The sequence below is a fragment of the Gallus gallus genome, chromosome 10 (genome assembly GCF_016699485.2).
Source record: "Gallus gallus isolate bGalGal1 chromosome 10, bGalGal1.mat.broiler.GRCg7b, whole genome shotgun sequence".
Classification (NCBI taxonomy): Eukaryota; Metazoa; Chordata; class Aves; order Galliformes; family Phasianidae; genus Gallus; species Gallus gallus.
Genome location: NC_052541.1, coordinates 17,174,139 through 17,191,384, shown reverse-complemented (window position 1 = coordinate 17,191,384; position 17,246 = coordinate 17,174,139). Strand labels below are relative to the sequence as shown.

General features: G+C 40.0%; 1 protein-coding gene across 5 annotated transcripts in view; it reads left to right on the top strand.

Moving 5' to 3' along the window:
- Nucleotides 1-17,246, top strand: part of ADAMTS17 (ADAM metallopeptidase with thrombospondin type 1 motif 17) — a 165,046-nt gene that overhangs the window by 95,348 nt on the left and 52,452 nt on the right. For 4 of the 5 annotated variants that reach the window (XM_015292260.4, XM_040706475.2, XM_025154066.3 and 1 more), the window contains 5 exons: nucleotides 1,032-1,177; nucleotides 3,684-3,850; nucleotides 4,226-4,353; nucleotides 13,483-13,603; nucleotides 15,903-15,977. In XM_015292260.4, the coding sequence (XP_015147746.2) occupies nucleotides 1,032-1,177; nucleotides 3,684-3,850; nucleotides 4,226-4,353; nucleotides 13,483-13,603; nucleotides 15,903-15,977 (637 nt within the window). The remainder of the gene's footprint in view (nucleotides 1-1,031; nucleotides 1,178-3,683; nucleotides 3,851-4,225; nucleotides 4,354-13,482; nucleotides 13,604-15,902; nucleotides 15,978-17,246) is intronic. The other variant, XM_015292261.4, reaches the window with a different exon arrangement.

The following is a 17,246-nucleotide window of genomic DNA, read 5'->3' as shown; positions in this document are numbered from 1 at the left end:
CGGGTCAATGGAGAAAACAGTTGCACGAAACACAGAATAAACTCACAGGTTATTAGATCTTACTCCACTGAAATTCACTGCTCTATTAGCTAGCTTCAGTGCTGCAGGAGTGGGAGTTTCTGAAACTGAGCTGCTACCTCCCAGCTGTGCTAACAGAAGTATACTGGAGTGAACATGTTTAACCTCTAAGATGGGATGTGCTGGGTGGTGTGTGGTTCATTCTCCCACTGTGGCTGATAACTCATTAAGCTACAAAGAAACTTGACGGCTTTGATAACTGCCAACCCCCTTACTTACTAGTTTTGGATTCCAGTATTTATTGTATGCTGTATGGTTAGAGAGGTAAGAAAGAGTAAACTTTAAAAGATTATTGCTAAAAAGAAAGATTAGAGGCCTTTGCTTTCAAATGGAAGATAAACAGTGACAAGAAAAGCTGTGTTCTGGAAAGCATAACAAGGAAATTGAGACAAGAAGTTTTTAAATATATGTTTTTCTAACTACAGGAGTCTCAGCGATTCTTTCATAATACTGCTTTGCAATGCTTACTATATCATATCCTGGACAGAGCAAGAGAATGGGCCAAGTTTGCTACTTGGCTAGGAGCCAACATAGCTTATTAGAATCGAAGGTTGTTTGGGACTTTAGCCAAGTTAGGGTCAAAATACTCAGTGATTTTGTACATACAGGGAATACTGCTGATGAAGACATTGCTTTGGGATATAATTTCTTGGATTAGGTTTCTGTGAAGAACGTTGTTTGAAGTCTTTGCATTTAGATAATTACATGCATTATGAAGCAAGGGGCTAATTTCTGTACTATGTTCTTTTAATGACAGAAATTCCTTTAGGGATTGATGGAGGGTGACACTTAAACTATATTGTTCTTCATCCATCACACAGAAGCTTGGAATCTCCAGACATTTAAACATGGGCATGTAATCTTTGAGACATCCTTTTAAAGTCCACCAGTACAGGATTGTTTGCAAGATCCAGGGCTCCTTTCCAGACTCTGCTAACACAATTGCATTTCAGTGGTGCCGAGCTGGAGAGTGTGTCAGTAAAACTCCCATCCCTGAACACGTTGATGGAGACTGGAGCGTGTGGAGTCAGTGGAGCATGTGCAGCCGGACGTGTGGCACAGGAGTGCGATTCAGACAGAGGAAATGCGACAATCCCCCGTAAGTCTTCACATCGTACTGATTCCTTTCTGCACCTAGGCAAACCTTGCTGCAAAAGTACAGTATTGAAATGAGCAGCAGAGCTGTGGGGGGGATGCAAGAAACTTGGTGTTCACCAGCAGCAAGGACTGAATCAGAATCCAAGAGCGACTACTTGCAGCAAAGCATGTTGTGTGGAAATGGCTTGAGGGGTTACCATTGGAAGTGGCCCAATGCAGTGATTCAAATGCAGATACAACTGAATTCAAGACCTGTAGTTTGGCAGAGAAATAATGCTGTGTTTTCTCTTCAGCACTGCAGTGAATGAGACAGGGTAATCTGGATCTGCAGAGCAAACTGAGCCAACATGACAATAGATCAGTTTTGCAGGCAGTACTGGCTTTGCCTCTGCCTCTGGGAAGCAAAAGAGTGGCTGGCAATGGTAATAGTGTCATGTAGCAGTGTTGATCAAGTACCTTGAGAGATACTGTGTACATCAGGACATACTGCATATGAAAAGGAGAGTATTCTGTGCACATAGTACAGTGGGTACTGATTTGTTCCCGCTTGGAGTTGACTCTTTCAGATTTTTTCAAGAAGAAACAGAGGTGGTATAATCTCTCATGCAGTCCTTCATCTCTCTGGCTAATTGAAACATACCCTTAGTTATTTATGAGAGGTCTGAACAGGTTACCACTGTGGCTGTTTAAATGAACACCTCTGTTCAGGTAGGTGTATTATCACTTCTGAGATGAATAAGAGCAACCTTCCATAGAATCATAGAATCACAAGGTTAGAAAGGACCTACATGATCATCTAGTCCAGCTGTCCTCCCACTACCACAAACCACTAAACCATATCGCATAGCTCCTCATCCAGATGCCTCTTGAACACTGCCAGGGACGGCGACTCCACCACCTCCCTGGGCAGACCATTCTGGTGCCAAGTTATGTATCTCCATATTTATTTATATTTTAAGGTTTTCTTCACTGAAAAAGCACAGGAAACTTTACTTTTTAAATAGAGGCTGAGATTCCGGGTAGCAGCCGTCACTTTGAAGACGTGCCCAGATGATGGATAGACATCCACTGGCTTCTGCTGGGATATATTCACATTAAGGGGGATAGTTTTGTTTATTTCTCTCCTCTAGTAAAGCAGAACTACAACTGCATGTCTGTAATGTCCAGGCTTGATTTTTACCAGCTTGTTTTCCTGAACAAGGGACTGAACTGGTTTCTTTGCTGTCAGCTACAAAAAGTCTCGTTAACCACAGCACTGACCAAACCTAAATCCATTCATCATCGTTCCTTAAATTACAGGAAATGCTCCCTCCAAGACTGCACGTTGATTTTAAAATTCTGTTGCTCATATACATTCTTGGCTGGGGATACACACGTGATCTTCTTTTGCTTCATATTCCTGGCGTCAGCCCACTTCTTCTGCAGCTGGTTTATTCACTGTCCAAAAGTATTGGCTAAGGGATTTATCTTTTATTTTATATGTATTTGGTCTTCAAATTTTTTTCTTTGCTGGAATCTGTACTCCTGCCAGCTGACTTCTGAGCCTGTGGGACTATCAGTATTTTTAAACCAGTTGCTTCACTGTTTGATTTGGTTTTTCCTCTCTGTAATTTCTGTCAGTACTTGCATGCGTTACCTCCAAATGTTTGTAAAGCAGTGTGTCATTAGCCAGTTTGCACATGCAGACTTTTGAGCTATACTGCCTTGTGTTCTTGTCTAGGCTTTGGACTATTTTCATACAGTGGGACTGAAGAAAAAAACACAAGCTTAAACAGAACAGGATAATGAGATCCCCATCCCTTTTCCCATCCTCTCTCTTGTAGGGCTTTATAAATGATCTCTTCAGTTCATTAGTGGGTAGATTTTCTTGGCAGAAACGTGGTGGAATGGTGGATGATGACTGAAGTTTTCTACGAGGAAATCTCACAGAGTCAGTGTTTCAGGCATGTATCAGGATGGCCTTGAATTATACTGCTTGCTGATGGTCCCAGCCACTGCTGCAGGCCATACCATGAGGACTTGTGGCTGTACTGCCAGTGTGTAAATGAACAGGGCAGCTCTTACTGGGACTAATGACACAAGTAAATGCTATTCAGACAGGGCCCTGATTTCTAATTAGCAGTGTGATATAACCTGATGTTCATTGCTCTTCTGGGAGGGAGGGGAGAAGAAACCTTTGGAATGAATCTCTATACTGCTAACAACTAGAATTTGGCTGAATTTACTTTTCACAGCATCTGTTTTAAAAAAGTAAGGACATGACTTTATCCATCTATGCTGATTACAGCTGAAAGATAGATATCTGACAAATTCAGGAGAGTATTGGCAAGAAGATACAAAAATTGTGAGCACTGAGAGCAAGATTTGCACTCCAGGAAGAAATGTCTGAAGGAAAGGATCCTTCCTGCTATTTCAGTAGTTGGCTTGGACAGAAAAACTTAAATAAATATGTGCCTGCTTGTAGTTTTGTTATTCCTGTTGATCCTGGTTTTTCTTCTGTGCAATAGCCCGGGGCCAGGTGGGAAGAACTGCCGTGGGGCCAGCGTGGAACACACTGTGTGTGAGAACTTGCCCTGCCCCAAAGGTGTGCCAAGCTTCAGAGACCAACAGTGCCAGGCCCATGACAGATACACCAACAAGAAAAAAAGCCTCCTGACAGCTGTTGTTGTTGATGGTAAGTTTTTTCAGCTTCCTCTGTATTTTCTTGCTGTCCTTCCACTGCAACTTATTAACCCATCATGATTTCATCTGCAATGCCCCCAGTTTTCTGTAAGAAATCTGTAGAATGTTCCCCATAGCTTCATCTGAAAGATGAATTACAATTACTTGTTGCTGCCATGCTGTTTCTCTAGATTTCTTAACAGAAGCTGTCAGTCCTTTATACACCTTGGAAGAGAAGATACCTGAACTAGACTCCCAGTACGAGCAGGCAAATATTCATGTGGAGATTCATGTAGAGACTGCATTCCATTGCTTACTTGCCATTGCCTCATACACTTGTTTGTGCTGCTCACAAAGTCACCTGCTTTTGTATTTCTTTTTTTTCCAGATAAACCATGTGAGCTTTTCTGCTCTCCACTGGGGAAGGATTCCCCTGTGCTGGTGACAGATAGAGTCCTTGATGGTACTCCATGTGGGCCTTATGAAACTGACCTCTGTGTACATGGCAAGTGCCAGGTGGAGTAACTTTCTCATTTTTTTAGTATTATGTATAATCCGAGATAGCTATATATGTCCTAGAAGAGCAGATGTCTGTGTGGGTGGCTGGGCAGCCCTCTCTGAGGTGAGTGGGTGACCCTGTTTTGTAATACCCATTGCAAGTGCTGTGTAGCTCTGTCTTTTATGGAGCACTGTGATAAATGCCTGCAGTATGAAAATGCTACTGAATAGCTGGGAGCATTCAGTGATCATATTTGCTCATGTATAGACATCAAATGGCTTGGGTGGGAAAAGGGGCTTCTGTGAGAGAAGAAGATGGGAGTGGAAATCTGGCTTGCTTAACTGCTCCATTTCTGCTATTAGGGGAATTGCTCAAAAAATGTTGATGCTGAAAATTGGAGTTTAAATCATTACTATCCTGTTGTAAGTGTTGTGTTAACAGCATTATAATGCTTTTCATCTCTGTCTGGGGCCTATGTAGAAATACTGAGGAAGCTTTTTGATATTACTTGCTTTTTGGCTCTTGGAGCTGCATGAACCTGGGGCTTCCCCTGTGCATCCTATATCCATGTGATTTTTCGTTTTATTACTAGGTAGTGCCAGGGTGATTTTTGGGTGACCACCAAAAATGTTTGAAAGGCCTGTTTCCTCTGCAGTAAGAAAAAAGTTCCCTGCCTCTTGCAAACTCAGTTATAAAGCTCTAAGCAATAGACAGTATTAGGTTTACAAGAACAGATCCAGCAGTCTGGAGCATGAACCAGGACAGTTTTCTTTTGCCTCTCATCTGCATTGTCTCATGCTCGGGTCACAGAGAGAGCAAACCTGAAAGGCAGTAGGATAGACCTCCTGCTGTCCTCTATGAGATGTTTGTACCTGCATGGATTGGCCAAACCCTGAGGATGCAAATTTTATCTCTGGTCCGGTGGGAATGGAAATGAGAAGGGCTCTGTCCAAGTGTCTTGATTTCTGTGAGCAATGATTCAGACCTAGCTGTTTTATTGCTAGTAGACTGTAGATGAACATAATATTAACATGGGTATGAGAGAGACCTTGGGGACATAATGCAGTCTTACTAATAGTAATGTGACAAGGTAAGTGAAAAGGCTTGGTCTGGATTGAATTTTGCACTGCTGAAATAGACACTTCCCACTGTTTCCTGCCAACATAGCTGCTGAAGGGGCATGTTTAATTCAGCCCTTATAATTTATTCAGATGAAGAATCCGAACAACAGCAAGTTGTGGGGGAGCCAGCACAGGCTTGATTCTTTAAATGCTCTTTAATAAAAAATGCCTTGCATGGAGCCAGGTTCATGGTGCATCCCAAGTTACTTAATTTTTCCCTGTTTTCAGCTGTATCTAAAAAAAAAAAACTGAAAAATCCATTAATAATCTTTTATAGTAAGGCCAGCTGTGCACCTCCAGCTGTGTGCCATTGACCATTATACTGGGCTGGCCAGCTTTACGGCTCCAAATGTTCAGATCAGTCACAAATGGTAAATCAGACCTTATGGCAATGTACATTTTCTTCTTCCAGTGAACAGCAGTAGCCAGCTCCCCTCCAAATGAAAACCTTTATGAGCCCAGAGCTTTGGAGGTACATCACGGAAAGCAAATTGTGCTCTTAACTTGGGGGCAACTGCCTTTAACTGTTCAGAGAGGTGATGACAGCCGCAGAACATTCAGTCTATTTGCATCTGGCTGGGAGAAAATACAAAATGATCAATTCAAGCCGAGTACTTTTCAAAGTCTTACGAAGTCATTTATAATAATCTTCTGCCTTATATGCAGTCTAGTGCTGAGAATCACCATGTGTGACTGTGTACCTCATCTGCCATAGATGCTTGTCAAACTAGCTGTCTATTAGATGAATTTAAACAGCATATTCATTTAATTACTCTTCTTGTTTTTTTACCCAGTGTAGACAAAGCCTTGCAATAAGCAGGGCAGGAGGTCTGGAGTACAGTAAAGAATAAGTGCTGAAATCAGAGGGTGGTATTGCAGTTATTTATTTTCTTGTGTAATCCGTGCAGTTAGAGGCTCTCAAAGGCAGGAATGATAAACTGCCAGAGTAACAGGCATATTAGCAGTATCCATTGCCTGTGAACATTTAGTTCAGGCAATGTAATAGCTCTCTTGCCTTCAGCAGTGTTTGCTCCTACATGAGACTCATGCATTGTTGCTGGAAAAAGGAATTCAGTTTCTCTTTGCTGTGTTCATCTATTCTTTCAAGGAGAGTAGGGTTTTGAGAAGGGAAGCAGGAACAGGATCGTTGATCCTCAACATACCCTAACTGGAGTTGCACATTAAAGGGTGGAGAGTCTTTCTTTCATTGTATGTTATGAACTTCTTACAGCTTCATTTTAAAGCCATGAGCTGAACACTGAACAGCGTGAATTAAATTTTTTTTTGTGTAAGCCACGCTGTCTCTGAAGCAAAATCATGGTAAGCAGCAATATTTACCACTTACACCTGAAGGCAGCTGGATTGAGTAAACCTGATTAATACTGTGGTCATTCAGAGAGGCAATAGAACAGAACAAAGTCAGCCCTAAATTTAGCACAGAAATTCCTAAGTCACTCATAATTTTTTATAATTTTGCTCTTTGTCTTTGAGATAAATCCTGAGCTCCTTATCCAATTTTATCCTATCTCTATAAGAGTTGCCTTTCAGGATAAGCATTTTGTTTGTGATATTTGTAGAAGCTTGCCAGCATGAGGACAAGGCAAAGGCTATGTAAGAGCTTCAGGAGTTGGTGTGAAAAATTGAGAATAGTCTTATGAAGTTATGCCATTAGAAGAGATACGGCTGAGTAAAAGTAAATGCACTTATCTTTACCATCTTCTGGTACAAAATGCAGTGTTCATATAGGTATTTGATCTTTTCTTTCTGAAATACACATTGTCTTCTAGCAAGGAGAATTTATTTTCTCCTGGAGTTTTTCAGAGATGGAAGATCTCTGAAAAAGATACAGGTTGGAGAACTCTGTAGTCTCTCTCTCTTGCCTTCTTTCATGGTTTCCTTTCTCTCGTGTGGACGTTACAGTGTGGGTGAAGATAAGGTAATGTAGTACAAACTGCACCCCAGATTGCTTTTATCTTCTCCTATTTCTCTCCAAGAGGCTTTCAGGGAGAAGATTTCCTGGGGGTTTTGTTTTTCCTCCAGGCTATTCAGTGCACATTTCATGAGACAGCATTCATGGAAACCGTGTGCTCTCTGACCTTTTACAGTTCTTCATTCTGTTATGCTGCTCATGCTAGAAGCTAGCTGCTGGCTGAAGTAGATCTAAAAAGGGTGTTAGATGTTGCAAAACAGTGGTGTGGAGAGAAGAGAAGCTGCTCAGCTGACTGTTGTGATGTACATGACTTTGTGCTGGTTATTTTCAAAGGATTATTCAGAGACTCATGATAGCATAAGAACTTTCCAGTGGAGACTACAGATTGGGTTTGAGGATGTAATCTGAGGTCTTATATAGCAGAACCTGGCTAGAGATGAAAGGCAGTCTTTGTGATTTAATCACATAAAAGATGAAGATGTTTTGACTCTCTAGAATTTTCTCATTAATGTTTTGCTATGTCATGGCTACTTTTAACTTACTGGTGAGTCTACAGTCCATTTAATGTTGACAAGCTACACATTAGGCTGTCCTGGCGCAGTAAAAATGCTATAGAATGACTGTCTTCCAAAAGTGACTGTAATACAGTCTGAAAGACGAGCATAAATTTGAAAGTGGACACATTTTCAAGAATAGTCTTTGCAGATTGGGTGGACAGAGTGTCAGGAGAGAGCCACAAGTAGCAGAGGATAAATTGCAGTTGTCTGCTGGACCTATTGTTGGCAAATGCTTTTCCAACATACTTAATACCCATGTTTTGCATTTGATTGATGCATGCAGTTCTGGCTTTGCCTCCTCATCTGATGATTTTCCATGTACTATTCATATTCCTGCATTATGAACTGTGGTACAAGATGTTCCAGACTGAGTAGCTTGTCTTCATACACCTTGGCTCTGTGCTGTACTTCAAGAAATTGTTTGGTATTGCTCACAGAGTCTAGGACAGGACTACTTGACCTATAGATACCTACTGTATAATTGCTTTTTTCTCAATTCCTATATCTGCACCAGTGTAATCCTAGAAAGACTGCTGGGATTTTTGGTGAGTAGGGCACAGCAACAAAATACTATCTTCTATCTTACTTTTTTTTAATGTACTTTACAGTGGGATATGAAAAGCCATGCTGTTTTCCCACCCATGCAGACTGTATAATAGCCAGTTCATTTTTATATACCTTCAAGACTTTGTTCTTGTAGCTTTAGCAGTCAAGAATTGAACAGAAAGGAGGCTATATATATCCTGTGCTGCTAAATATGTATTATTTTCTCATTCTGAACCGACATGATAGATGCTGCTTTTAAAGGATGAGTAGTTGATGTAAAATCCTCTGGTATTTGCAGCCTGTTGTTATTTGTACAAACCAGGGGGGAGATGTCAGGTAGAGTCAGGTTTGAGGTGTCCGTTCAGATGAACCTGATGTAGAAGGATCAGAAAAGGATTGCTACAGAAAATGGCCAAAAACCAGAAGCAAAATAGTTCCTGGGATGGGAAAAGGCTCTGGACAGGAAAGTGCTTTGTATTTCTTTCACGCTCACTCATGTAGTCTGCTTTGATGCCAAAACATAGGGATTATTGATATATAAGCCTTCAAGCTTTGTATGTGAAAAAGTAGCTATCAGGGATAACTTTAGGTAGCATTATCATGAACTGCTAATAGATCTAAGCACAAACTCAGTGGGCATCATTGTGTGTCTAATGTGGATAAGATAACAGTATAAAATAAGTAGTTAATATCTCCTGTTCTAGCAACACCACTCTGATTCAGATAAAATTCCAGGACTGTTTTTAAAACTAACTTTTGCGTTGACTCCAATCTATAACACAAAACTTGTGGAACAGAAAGAGAAGTAATTTAGAGATGAACTGCTTTATTAGGGTTCTGTGCTCACTCTCTTGTGATCCTGATAGATGACAATCCTGACAGATACCCATAATTCTCTCCTACCAATCATGTTTAAAACAAAGAAATAAAAATTCTCTTACCCTGAAATCTGAATATCAGTTGCTCAGATATGTACATTCCTGTTTCATGTGGTCCATCCCTTGAGGTATCAATGGACACTGGATACTCTGGACAAAAAGTTGGCAGTGCAGATGAATCTGTCATAACTACCATGCTCTGTACATGATTAATTTGTAAAATGGCACATGTTGCATCAATATTTGTATTTGATCCATTGAGACAGCTAGCTAGTTCAGCATATGGGAAGCATTACAGTTTTGTGAGCCTACAATGTCATTTCTTACAGAGGGTGGGTGTATATAACAAAAATAATTGTGTTTATGTAACAAAACATATTCACACAGGCTGTATCAATTGAGTTTTTGCACAGCCATTCACAATACAAATACAAATATCATTAAAATATCCAAGCAATAAAGAAAACAGTTCACACAGAAGAGCCCAAATGATGTGCATTCAAGAGGAGTTTTCCTATGCTGGAGCCAGCAATGACTGAAGCTGAAATACCACCCAACAAGCAATATTTTCAGATGTTTAATTACAAAAAATGAGAAGGGGAGGGGAGAGAAGGAAGGGTGGACTGAGGTATCATCTCAGAGAGAATGAATTTCAGGCTTTTGGCTCAGTGAACATGCAATTACCTGCCAATTTAAAGGTCAGTCGATAGTCACAAAACATGATGTCAGAGTAGGAGACTCCCTGGGTTGAAAATCATTAGGAAATCTGTGGATACAGTTATCACTGTCAGTGCTGAGTAGTTGAAGCTCAAAAGATCTATCTTAAATTTCCTGCCAGCACTTCGTATTTTAATATGGGCAAGGGGTTGGCTTTGGTTTAAAATCTGCTTCCTATTTGTCTAATGCTGATGTTAGCAGTGCTGCAGCACTGTCAGCTTTCAACAGCTAGCACAGGCAGGAACTGGAACTCTTGGGTGATACAAGCATCTTCACCTTTGCCAAAGTTAAGAATGTCACTGTTCCAAGTCCATGTTGGAAAGTACAGGGAAGTTCTTGAGTCCAAGAACATGGCTGGCAGTGGTGGGTACCCACACAAACTCCTTGTAGCAAACGGTGGCTATACCAGGCTAGCTGTTCATTTTTAATTCTTCCTTTTGAATACAGTAGAGCTCCAAGTACCCTGCTCGTTCCTGAATGGATCATCTTGGTAGAAAAAGAGACATGCTTCTCTTCTTACCAGTCTATTCAAGACTGCTGAAACTGGAAGTATCTAACAGTACTAGGTGTACTTGTTCATGGATTTGATTTGCTAACCTGCAGGATAACTCTTGGGTCTGAACACACACAAGATGCTATTTGCAAGCTCCGTCTTTCCTCAGGATGTAAATTTTCCCCTTTCTGCTCTTTTGCTTCTTATTAAAAAAAAAAAAAAAATCACCGTATCTTGTTGAGTATGCTGGACTGAACAGCAAGCAGTGCAGAGTGAGTTAGAGGTGATAAAGATATGGCATGAACTACTTACGATTCAAGGCATAGTTTCTGCACTATGAACACTTGAGTTTTGAGCAGTGTAACTAGCCCTTTACATACTCTTTATTAATCCCTCACATTTTTTAAAACCTTCTGCAGATTGAGAAAGTCTATATCCAGTTAAATGATTAACCATGTAATACATGCACCACACACTAATCTCAGTGAAAAGCTGATAATGTACAGACTTGAGAGATCCTTCCCCAGGTCTGGTGGGGTTCAGGCTTTAGCCTCTGGCCCCTAGTGCTGGAGTGTCAGCAGCTTTCTCTCCTAGAGAGAGGCTGGAGGTCTCTCTGAAGTAAAATAACCAAGAATTGCTGGCAGATATTTCCCTCCCAGGAAGTGTGGATTCAGTGGGTGTTCTTTCCGTGTCCTCAGAGAGGATCTCTCGAAGTGTGTCAGTGACTTAGTAAATGTGGGAAGAAATGGCTTATCTTCAACTCCAGTGTCAAAATAAGGGGGACTTACTCTTTCAGAGGCTTGCACTAGTTTATGTTAACTGGGAAGCTGCAGCATAAATACAAAGCATGTGTTTGCTGACTCCCTATTCTCTGCATGCCTCCATTATAGTCCTATAGACTCCTCATGTAGAACTGGGAATAAGTGTGGTTCAACACTCATTATGTTCCTTTTATTCATTTGTGTGCTCACATAGTGCTAATAACAATGCAGTACAATAAAAGATAGTACAAGAGCATTAAATGAAACACAGCCTTTCCAGTATCTCAGCAGGGTGGCAGTTAGGCATGTATTTCCAGCTGCCTTTCAGCAAGCCCATTAATAAATCATATTTATTTTCCTGGAAGGAGAACAGCTGGGATATCCTTCTGTTTTGGGGCAGAATCATATTCAATATCCCACAATTATTTTTTGGACATGGGTGTGAAGTTTAGCCCTAAGAACTGGAACTGCTCAGTGATCATCTTCAACTTGACTTAATGCCCACTTACACAAGCTTTTCTGTAGTCCTCGTCCAACAACTTATGTGTTGTTCTACTTAATGAGCAGCATTTCACTTGTGTATGTTTATGTATTTAAGAATGATGATCCTTTCTGAGTTTTTATCTGTCTGCAATGATTTGTGTTGACAAACAGTGCATCAGAATGTGTCTGAATGCTGGCCATCTTTGATCCCTGAAGTACATCTGGACTTAGGCAGTGGCCCATGACTTCTGAAATAAGGAGAATGTTTTAGTTCAGGTCCAAATTGCATTGCTTACATGCAGGCAGCCTCAGGAAGAAAAAAAAAAAAAACACAGAAAAACAAAAAAACCCCACCATCTGCAGTTCTCTTTCTCCACTTACCCTGTTTTTCAAAATGTTGGTTATGCTGTGATTGTTCCCTGAGGTCTCTCTCCAACTGACTTTATTATAAGAAGGAAGGGAGAGACATGACAGCCTTGTTCATATAAGGGTTGTTAATGACAATTCTGCTAACTCATTTGTCAAGGAACTGTTCATCTACAAAGACTGAATTTTCACCTTATAGTAGAATCTCTGCTAATAACTTGCATAATTAGAACTCTTACATCAGTAAAAGTTCATGTATTGAGTGAATTACTGATAATTTTGAGTCTTACATGGACAGAAACATAATTCACACGGTCAAATCATGATGTTAATATGATGTCTGATCACACTGTAATTTAATCTTATTGACTTCTAGATCTACAAATGTGCAGTAGTCACCATCACAACCTTTCAATGGTTTGTGAGTAAATAAGCTTACTGTGGCAATCTCTGTAGCCACAGGGAGAATAATGTGACTATTCAGGTAATACCTGTCCGTGAAGCAAGGCTGCTTCAGAGATTTTTATTGATAACTGTTTTGGTAGAAATAGGAAATTATGAAAATACCACTTGAAATGAAGTGTTAGGTGAAATCATTTACTGTTTTTTACAAATGAATGTCAAAGTTCAGTACAGACAGTACAAGCATCTGGGAATATTAATAATTCCATAAAAACTCATGTGGTACCTATTGGCCATATAGAAACCTGCCTTGCTTCCACTGAAGTGTTTTTGCATTGCAGGTACCTTGAGCTATATGATTGGTGAGATCTTTTTTCAGGTAGTGCAAGTGCGCAATCAGAACTGAGCACCCTGGAACTTACAATGGCACTCTAAATTTTTGTGAGGTAAAGATCTAGCACCAAGATTTTGGTTACTTGGGTTAATTGCCATTTAAGTGAGTCACATCTTTCTCTAAGTGAAGTATCAAAGTAATGGTCCTTATCTCTGGGATGTCTTTACTTCCTCAGATAGAAAATGCTATACAAACGTGCTTTTGAAGCAAGTTAGAGTAGTTTACTATGAAATATCAGATGATATCTGGAAAAGTTAGTGTTTGTGGAAAGTCTCTTCAGTAATGTCTTGTGAATCAAAATACATGCTCTTAGTGTTAGGGAAGGCGGTTGCTGAATAACCAACTGAATGCTGTTCCAAATGAATGCTCGTTTGATTCACAGCATTCTCTTGCTCTTCATATTTTCAATCAGGTGTCTATCTTAGTCTTGACATCAGTGTTTAGAGATACTTTAACCTTGCAAGCAAAATAATGGGGACCTCTGGTTGTTGTCATTAGAAAATTGGCTGCGATGGAATCATTGGCTCAGCTGCCAAAGAGGATCGCTGTGGAATCTGCAGTGGTGATGGCAAAACCTGTAAAGTGGTGAAAGGAGACTTCAACCACACGAAGGGGATGGGTGAGTAACCCTCAGCAGCATTTCAGTAGAGTGGAGGTTCTCTCAACTGATTGAGGAGAGTTAAAGAGAGGCAGTAATAGCTCTTCTTCTAGGACAGCATTTAACACAACATAGAAGAGGGCAACTGTTCTCTAAAATTGCATGATTTTTGATGTATGAGAACACAAAAACTTAGTAATGTTCATGACATTCTAGTCTTGCAGGAGATGCATAGGGGTCTAACCCTCCTGGGTTCTCTGATTTTTCTCACTTTCAACCAGTTGTTCTGCCAGAAAATGTTTTGTAAAAGTGTGTGATGAGGAATCACTAAAAAGACATGCAAGAATGAGAATATTGGCTTGTCCCTACTTCTGCTTATGAGAAGCTAGATATCCAAGGATAGATAATCAGGAGTCGGTCCTGTGATTTGCTGAGCCCCTTGTTAGATGGTGAGTTGGAATTGCTGAGAACTTGTCAGGATCAGACATGATGGGGCTGTGCAGTTTCCAGAATATTTTTCATCTAGAACAACAAAATCTAGCTAGGAACACACTCAGTTCAGTGATGATATTCTGTCTGTTTCTTATTCAGTTGTACAGACACTAGCCATTTCCTCTGTCTGAAATTCAGAATGAAGTTGTATTTCTCATTTTGAATGCTACTGGTGCTGTTGATTTTTAAATAACAGATAAAATCATAGTATATTCTCCAGTGGAGGGAAGTCTGATTTCAGCACCATATTTGAGCTCTTTGGGAGCTCTGAATGATGCACGTTGTGTGCTACGAATGATTCATTCTATAATCAGCATATCTCAGCTAAATAAAAAAAGACCTCCCCTCTAAATATTATTACTGAAACCCTGCCAGCAATAGCATCCACTATAAAACAAAAGAGCTTCTGGTCAGACTAAAGACTTTCTCCTCTCTTGTTAAACGTTAATGTATTTACAGCTTGGTGTTTGAATTAGTCTTTGTTCCAGAGTTTCTCTTCTGTACTTCTAAGAAATGTGTTATCACCCATCCCTATCAGACAAAGGGAGGGAAAGTCAGATTCAGGACATGCAGGCGCTTCCAGTAGGAAGGAATTGCCCAGAAAAAGTGATTTCACATTCAGTAAATGCAGAATTGCCATTTTTCTATGTAGAAATACATTCAAAATGTGCTACTCCAGGACAGCACAGTAAAGCACTTAGAAATAAATTTCATTTAAGCACGCACTCCAATTCTGTTTAATTACTAAAGGAGCATAAGTGCTTAGTACCTTTCTTGAATCAATGTCTCAGCACTGAATTCTGAGTCTTTAATTTTGAACATTGACCTTTTCGTCTGTACCCTCTTCCTCCTTATTTGTGAGGTGCAGGTAGGATTTCCCATCTCTGCCATGTCTTTCTGGAGCACGCTTGTGTTGTTGGATTGCTAGGCCAACCTGCTGAATGATTTTTGGCATTATTGCCTTTGACTCTTTTGTCCAAGTTATTTTTCACCTTTTTTCACCTTTAGTCAAGGCATTAGCATTTGATGGAAGTGATTGAAGAAGTTTCTCATTTCAGCTGTAAAAATTACATTGTTTTGTGGGAAGAGCTTTAAAAACCATCCACCAAGTCTTCTTTGAGATTGGGAATCATCTTTGCTTTATATTTTGTAAAAGAAAACAACCATTTACACTTTTTTAATAAGTCAGTTGTTATTTTCCTGCTTTGGGGTTTCTTCTATGTTAAACACTGAAAATAGATTTTCACATACAATTCCCAGCCCCAGCTCTGGAAGCATTTTATGCATTGCAAGTTATTCCCATCAATTTATATTTGTATATAAATGTTTTGCAGAATCAGGTCCTCAGATTAACTTACAGAATCCCTTGCAGTAAGCAATGTTAGATCTGAGGTATCATGACAGAACAAAAAAAATGATCTTTTTTCTTTTAATTAGCACTTCAGCAAATATGTACAAAACTCTGATGATCTTTTGGTCAAACAAGGATACACAATGTGAATTCAGGTTTCGAATTTGCAAATGATTGCACAGGACAGTGACAATTGCCCACAAGCTTGCTGCTGTCCAAGTGAAGGCCAACACACTGTATGAAGTATGCTAATTTATTATTTCGGAACAGAATAACCTATCAATATATATTGATTGTTTTGGAGTAGTATCTGTTTTGTGAACTGCAACTGCTACCTTGGGGCCATATCCTCAGCAACTGTACATGTGGAACTCCATTGACTGTGGGGTCAGTCCCTATGTTTCCTGAGATTGCAAATTGTGTTGTCAAGCCCTGTTAACTGAACTAAACCCATGCCAACTCATTTCTGTTTCTTAGTAACCAATAGTCATTGTAAGAAGGTTTCCACATGTGTGATGGCAAAGGCAAAGGCTGTTCCCAAGTGTTTCTCGTGTAAGATTCTTGAATGCTGTTTGCAGTGTCAGTGGGTGTTGGTGACATCCTTTGGTGTTGGTCCTTTGTCTTCTTTTGGTTGAATTAAATGGGGAGATTGGTATCAAAAGCCATGGATAAACTTCAAGACCTTTTACTAGTTGGTGTGTTTTTTTAAAGATACCAAGTACAGATTCTTCCCTTTTAGAAAATCTACCTGTGTGAGATTTTTTTCATTAATGAAGTGGCAAATACTGAGCCATTTTTTTATTTATTTTTACTACCTTACTGATTTTGCTATCCCAGTAGAACATTATGGTGGAACATTCAAAGCGCCTCGCAGGAGGTCCAGCAGTACAAAACTTACTGCCTGTGTTTCAGAGTGATCCAACTGTAAATGGATTCCACTTCTCTTTTGAAGAGGAAATAAAAACCCTGTATTTGTGATGCTAAATGTCACATACGGTCCGGTGTACCTGGCTGTCTTCAGTAGGCAGCTGAGTGCACTGTTTTAGACAGAGGTTTACTTCTAACTGGCACCATTCCCTGTACCTAATTCTAGGAGGTAATTAGAAAATAATACAGACAGACTTGTTCTGAAGTTCATCTCTGTATCCCTTCCACCGTATAAGGGACCTAGAACTAGAGATCAGTTCTTTGGCTCATATTTGTTGGGTGGCTGATCTGTCTTACAGACTCCAGGGCTGTGCATGCCATTCTCAGATCTGCATTAAGAATACGATGTTTTCCCTTGCATCTGCCTCTGCTGATTTTTTTTTCTCAGGCACATCAAGATTGCAACTCTTTGCTTGTGATCCTAAAGAATGATTCTAGTTATTTGGATATAATTTTTTTTAAATTACAAAGCATAATGTGATATATGTAGATTGTGTCATTTGAAGAGATGATGATGCTAGCAATTTTTATTTTACGATGATGAAAAAGCAGGCCTTGTATCTTTATATAATGCAAGAAATTCTTTTCTTGTTAATAGGATGTACATCGAAATGATGAGAAAAATAGTGCCCCAGCAGTAACCCTTGGGGTGTCTTACAAGAGTTTAAGCAGAACATGCAAGTTAAATTCTAGCAGCCAATGCTGAAGTAATGGTAGGAGGCTTTGAAATCTATCCATGGCTCCCCTGTGAAATTATTTTCCTCCAAACAAGCTATCCCATGGCTGGAAGTGGACAGGTGCCGATGAAGGAATTACTCTCAAGGTAATAGCAGGAGAGAATCATCGCAGCTGCTCAGAAAATGAGCGTATGGTTACTACTGGACGTATTTCCAC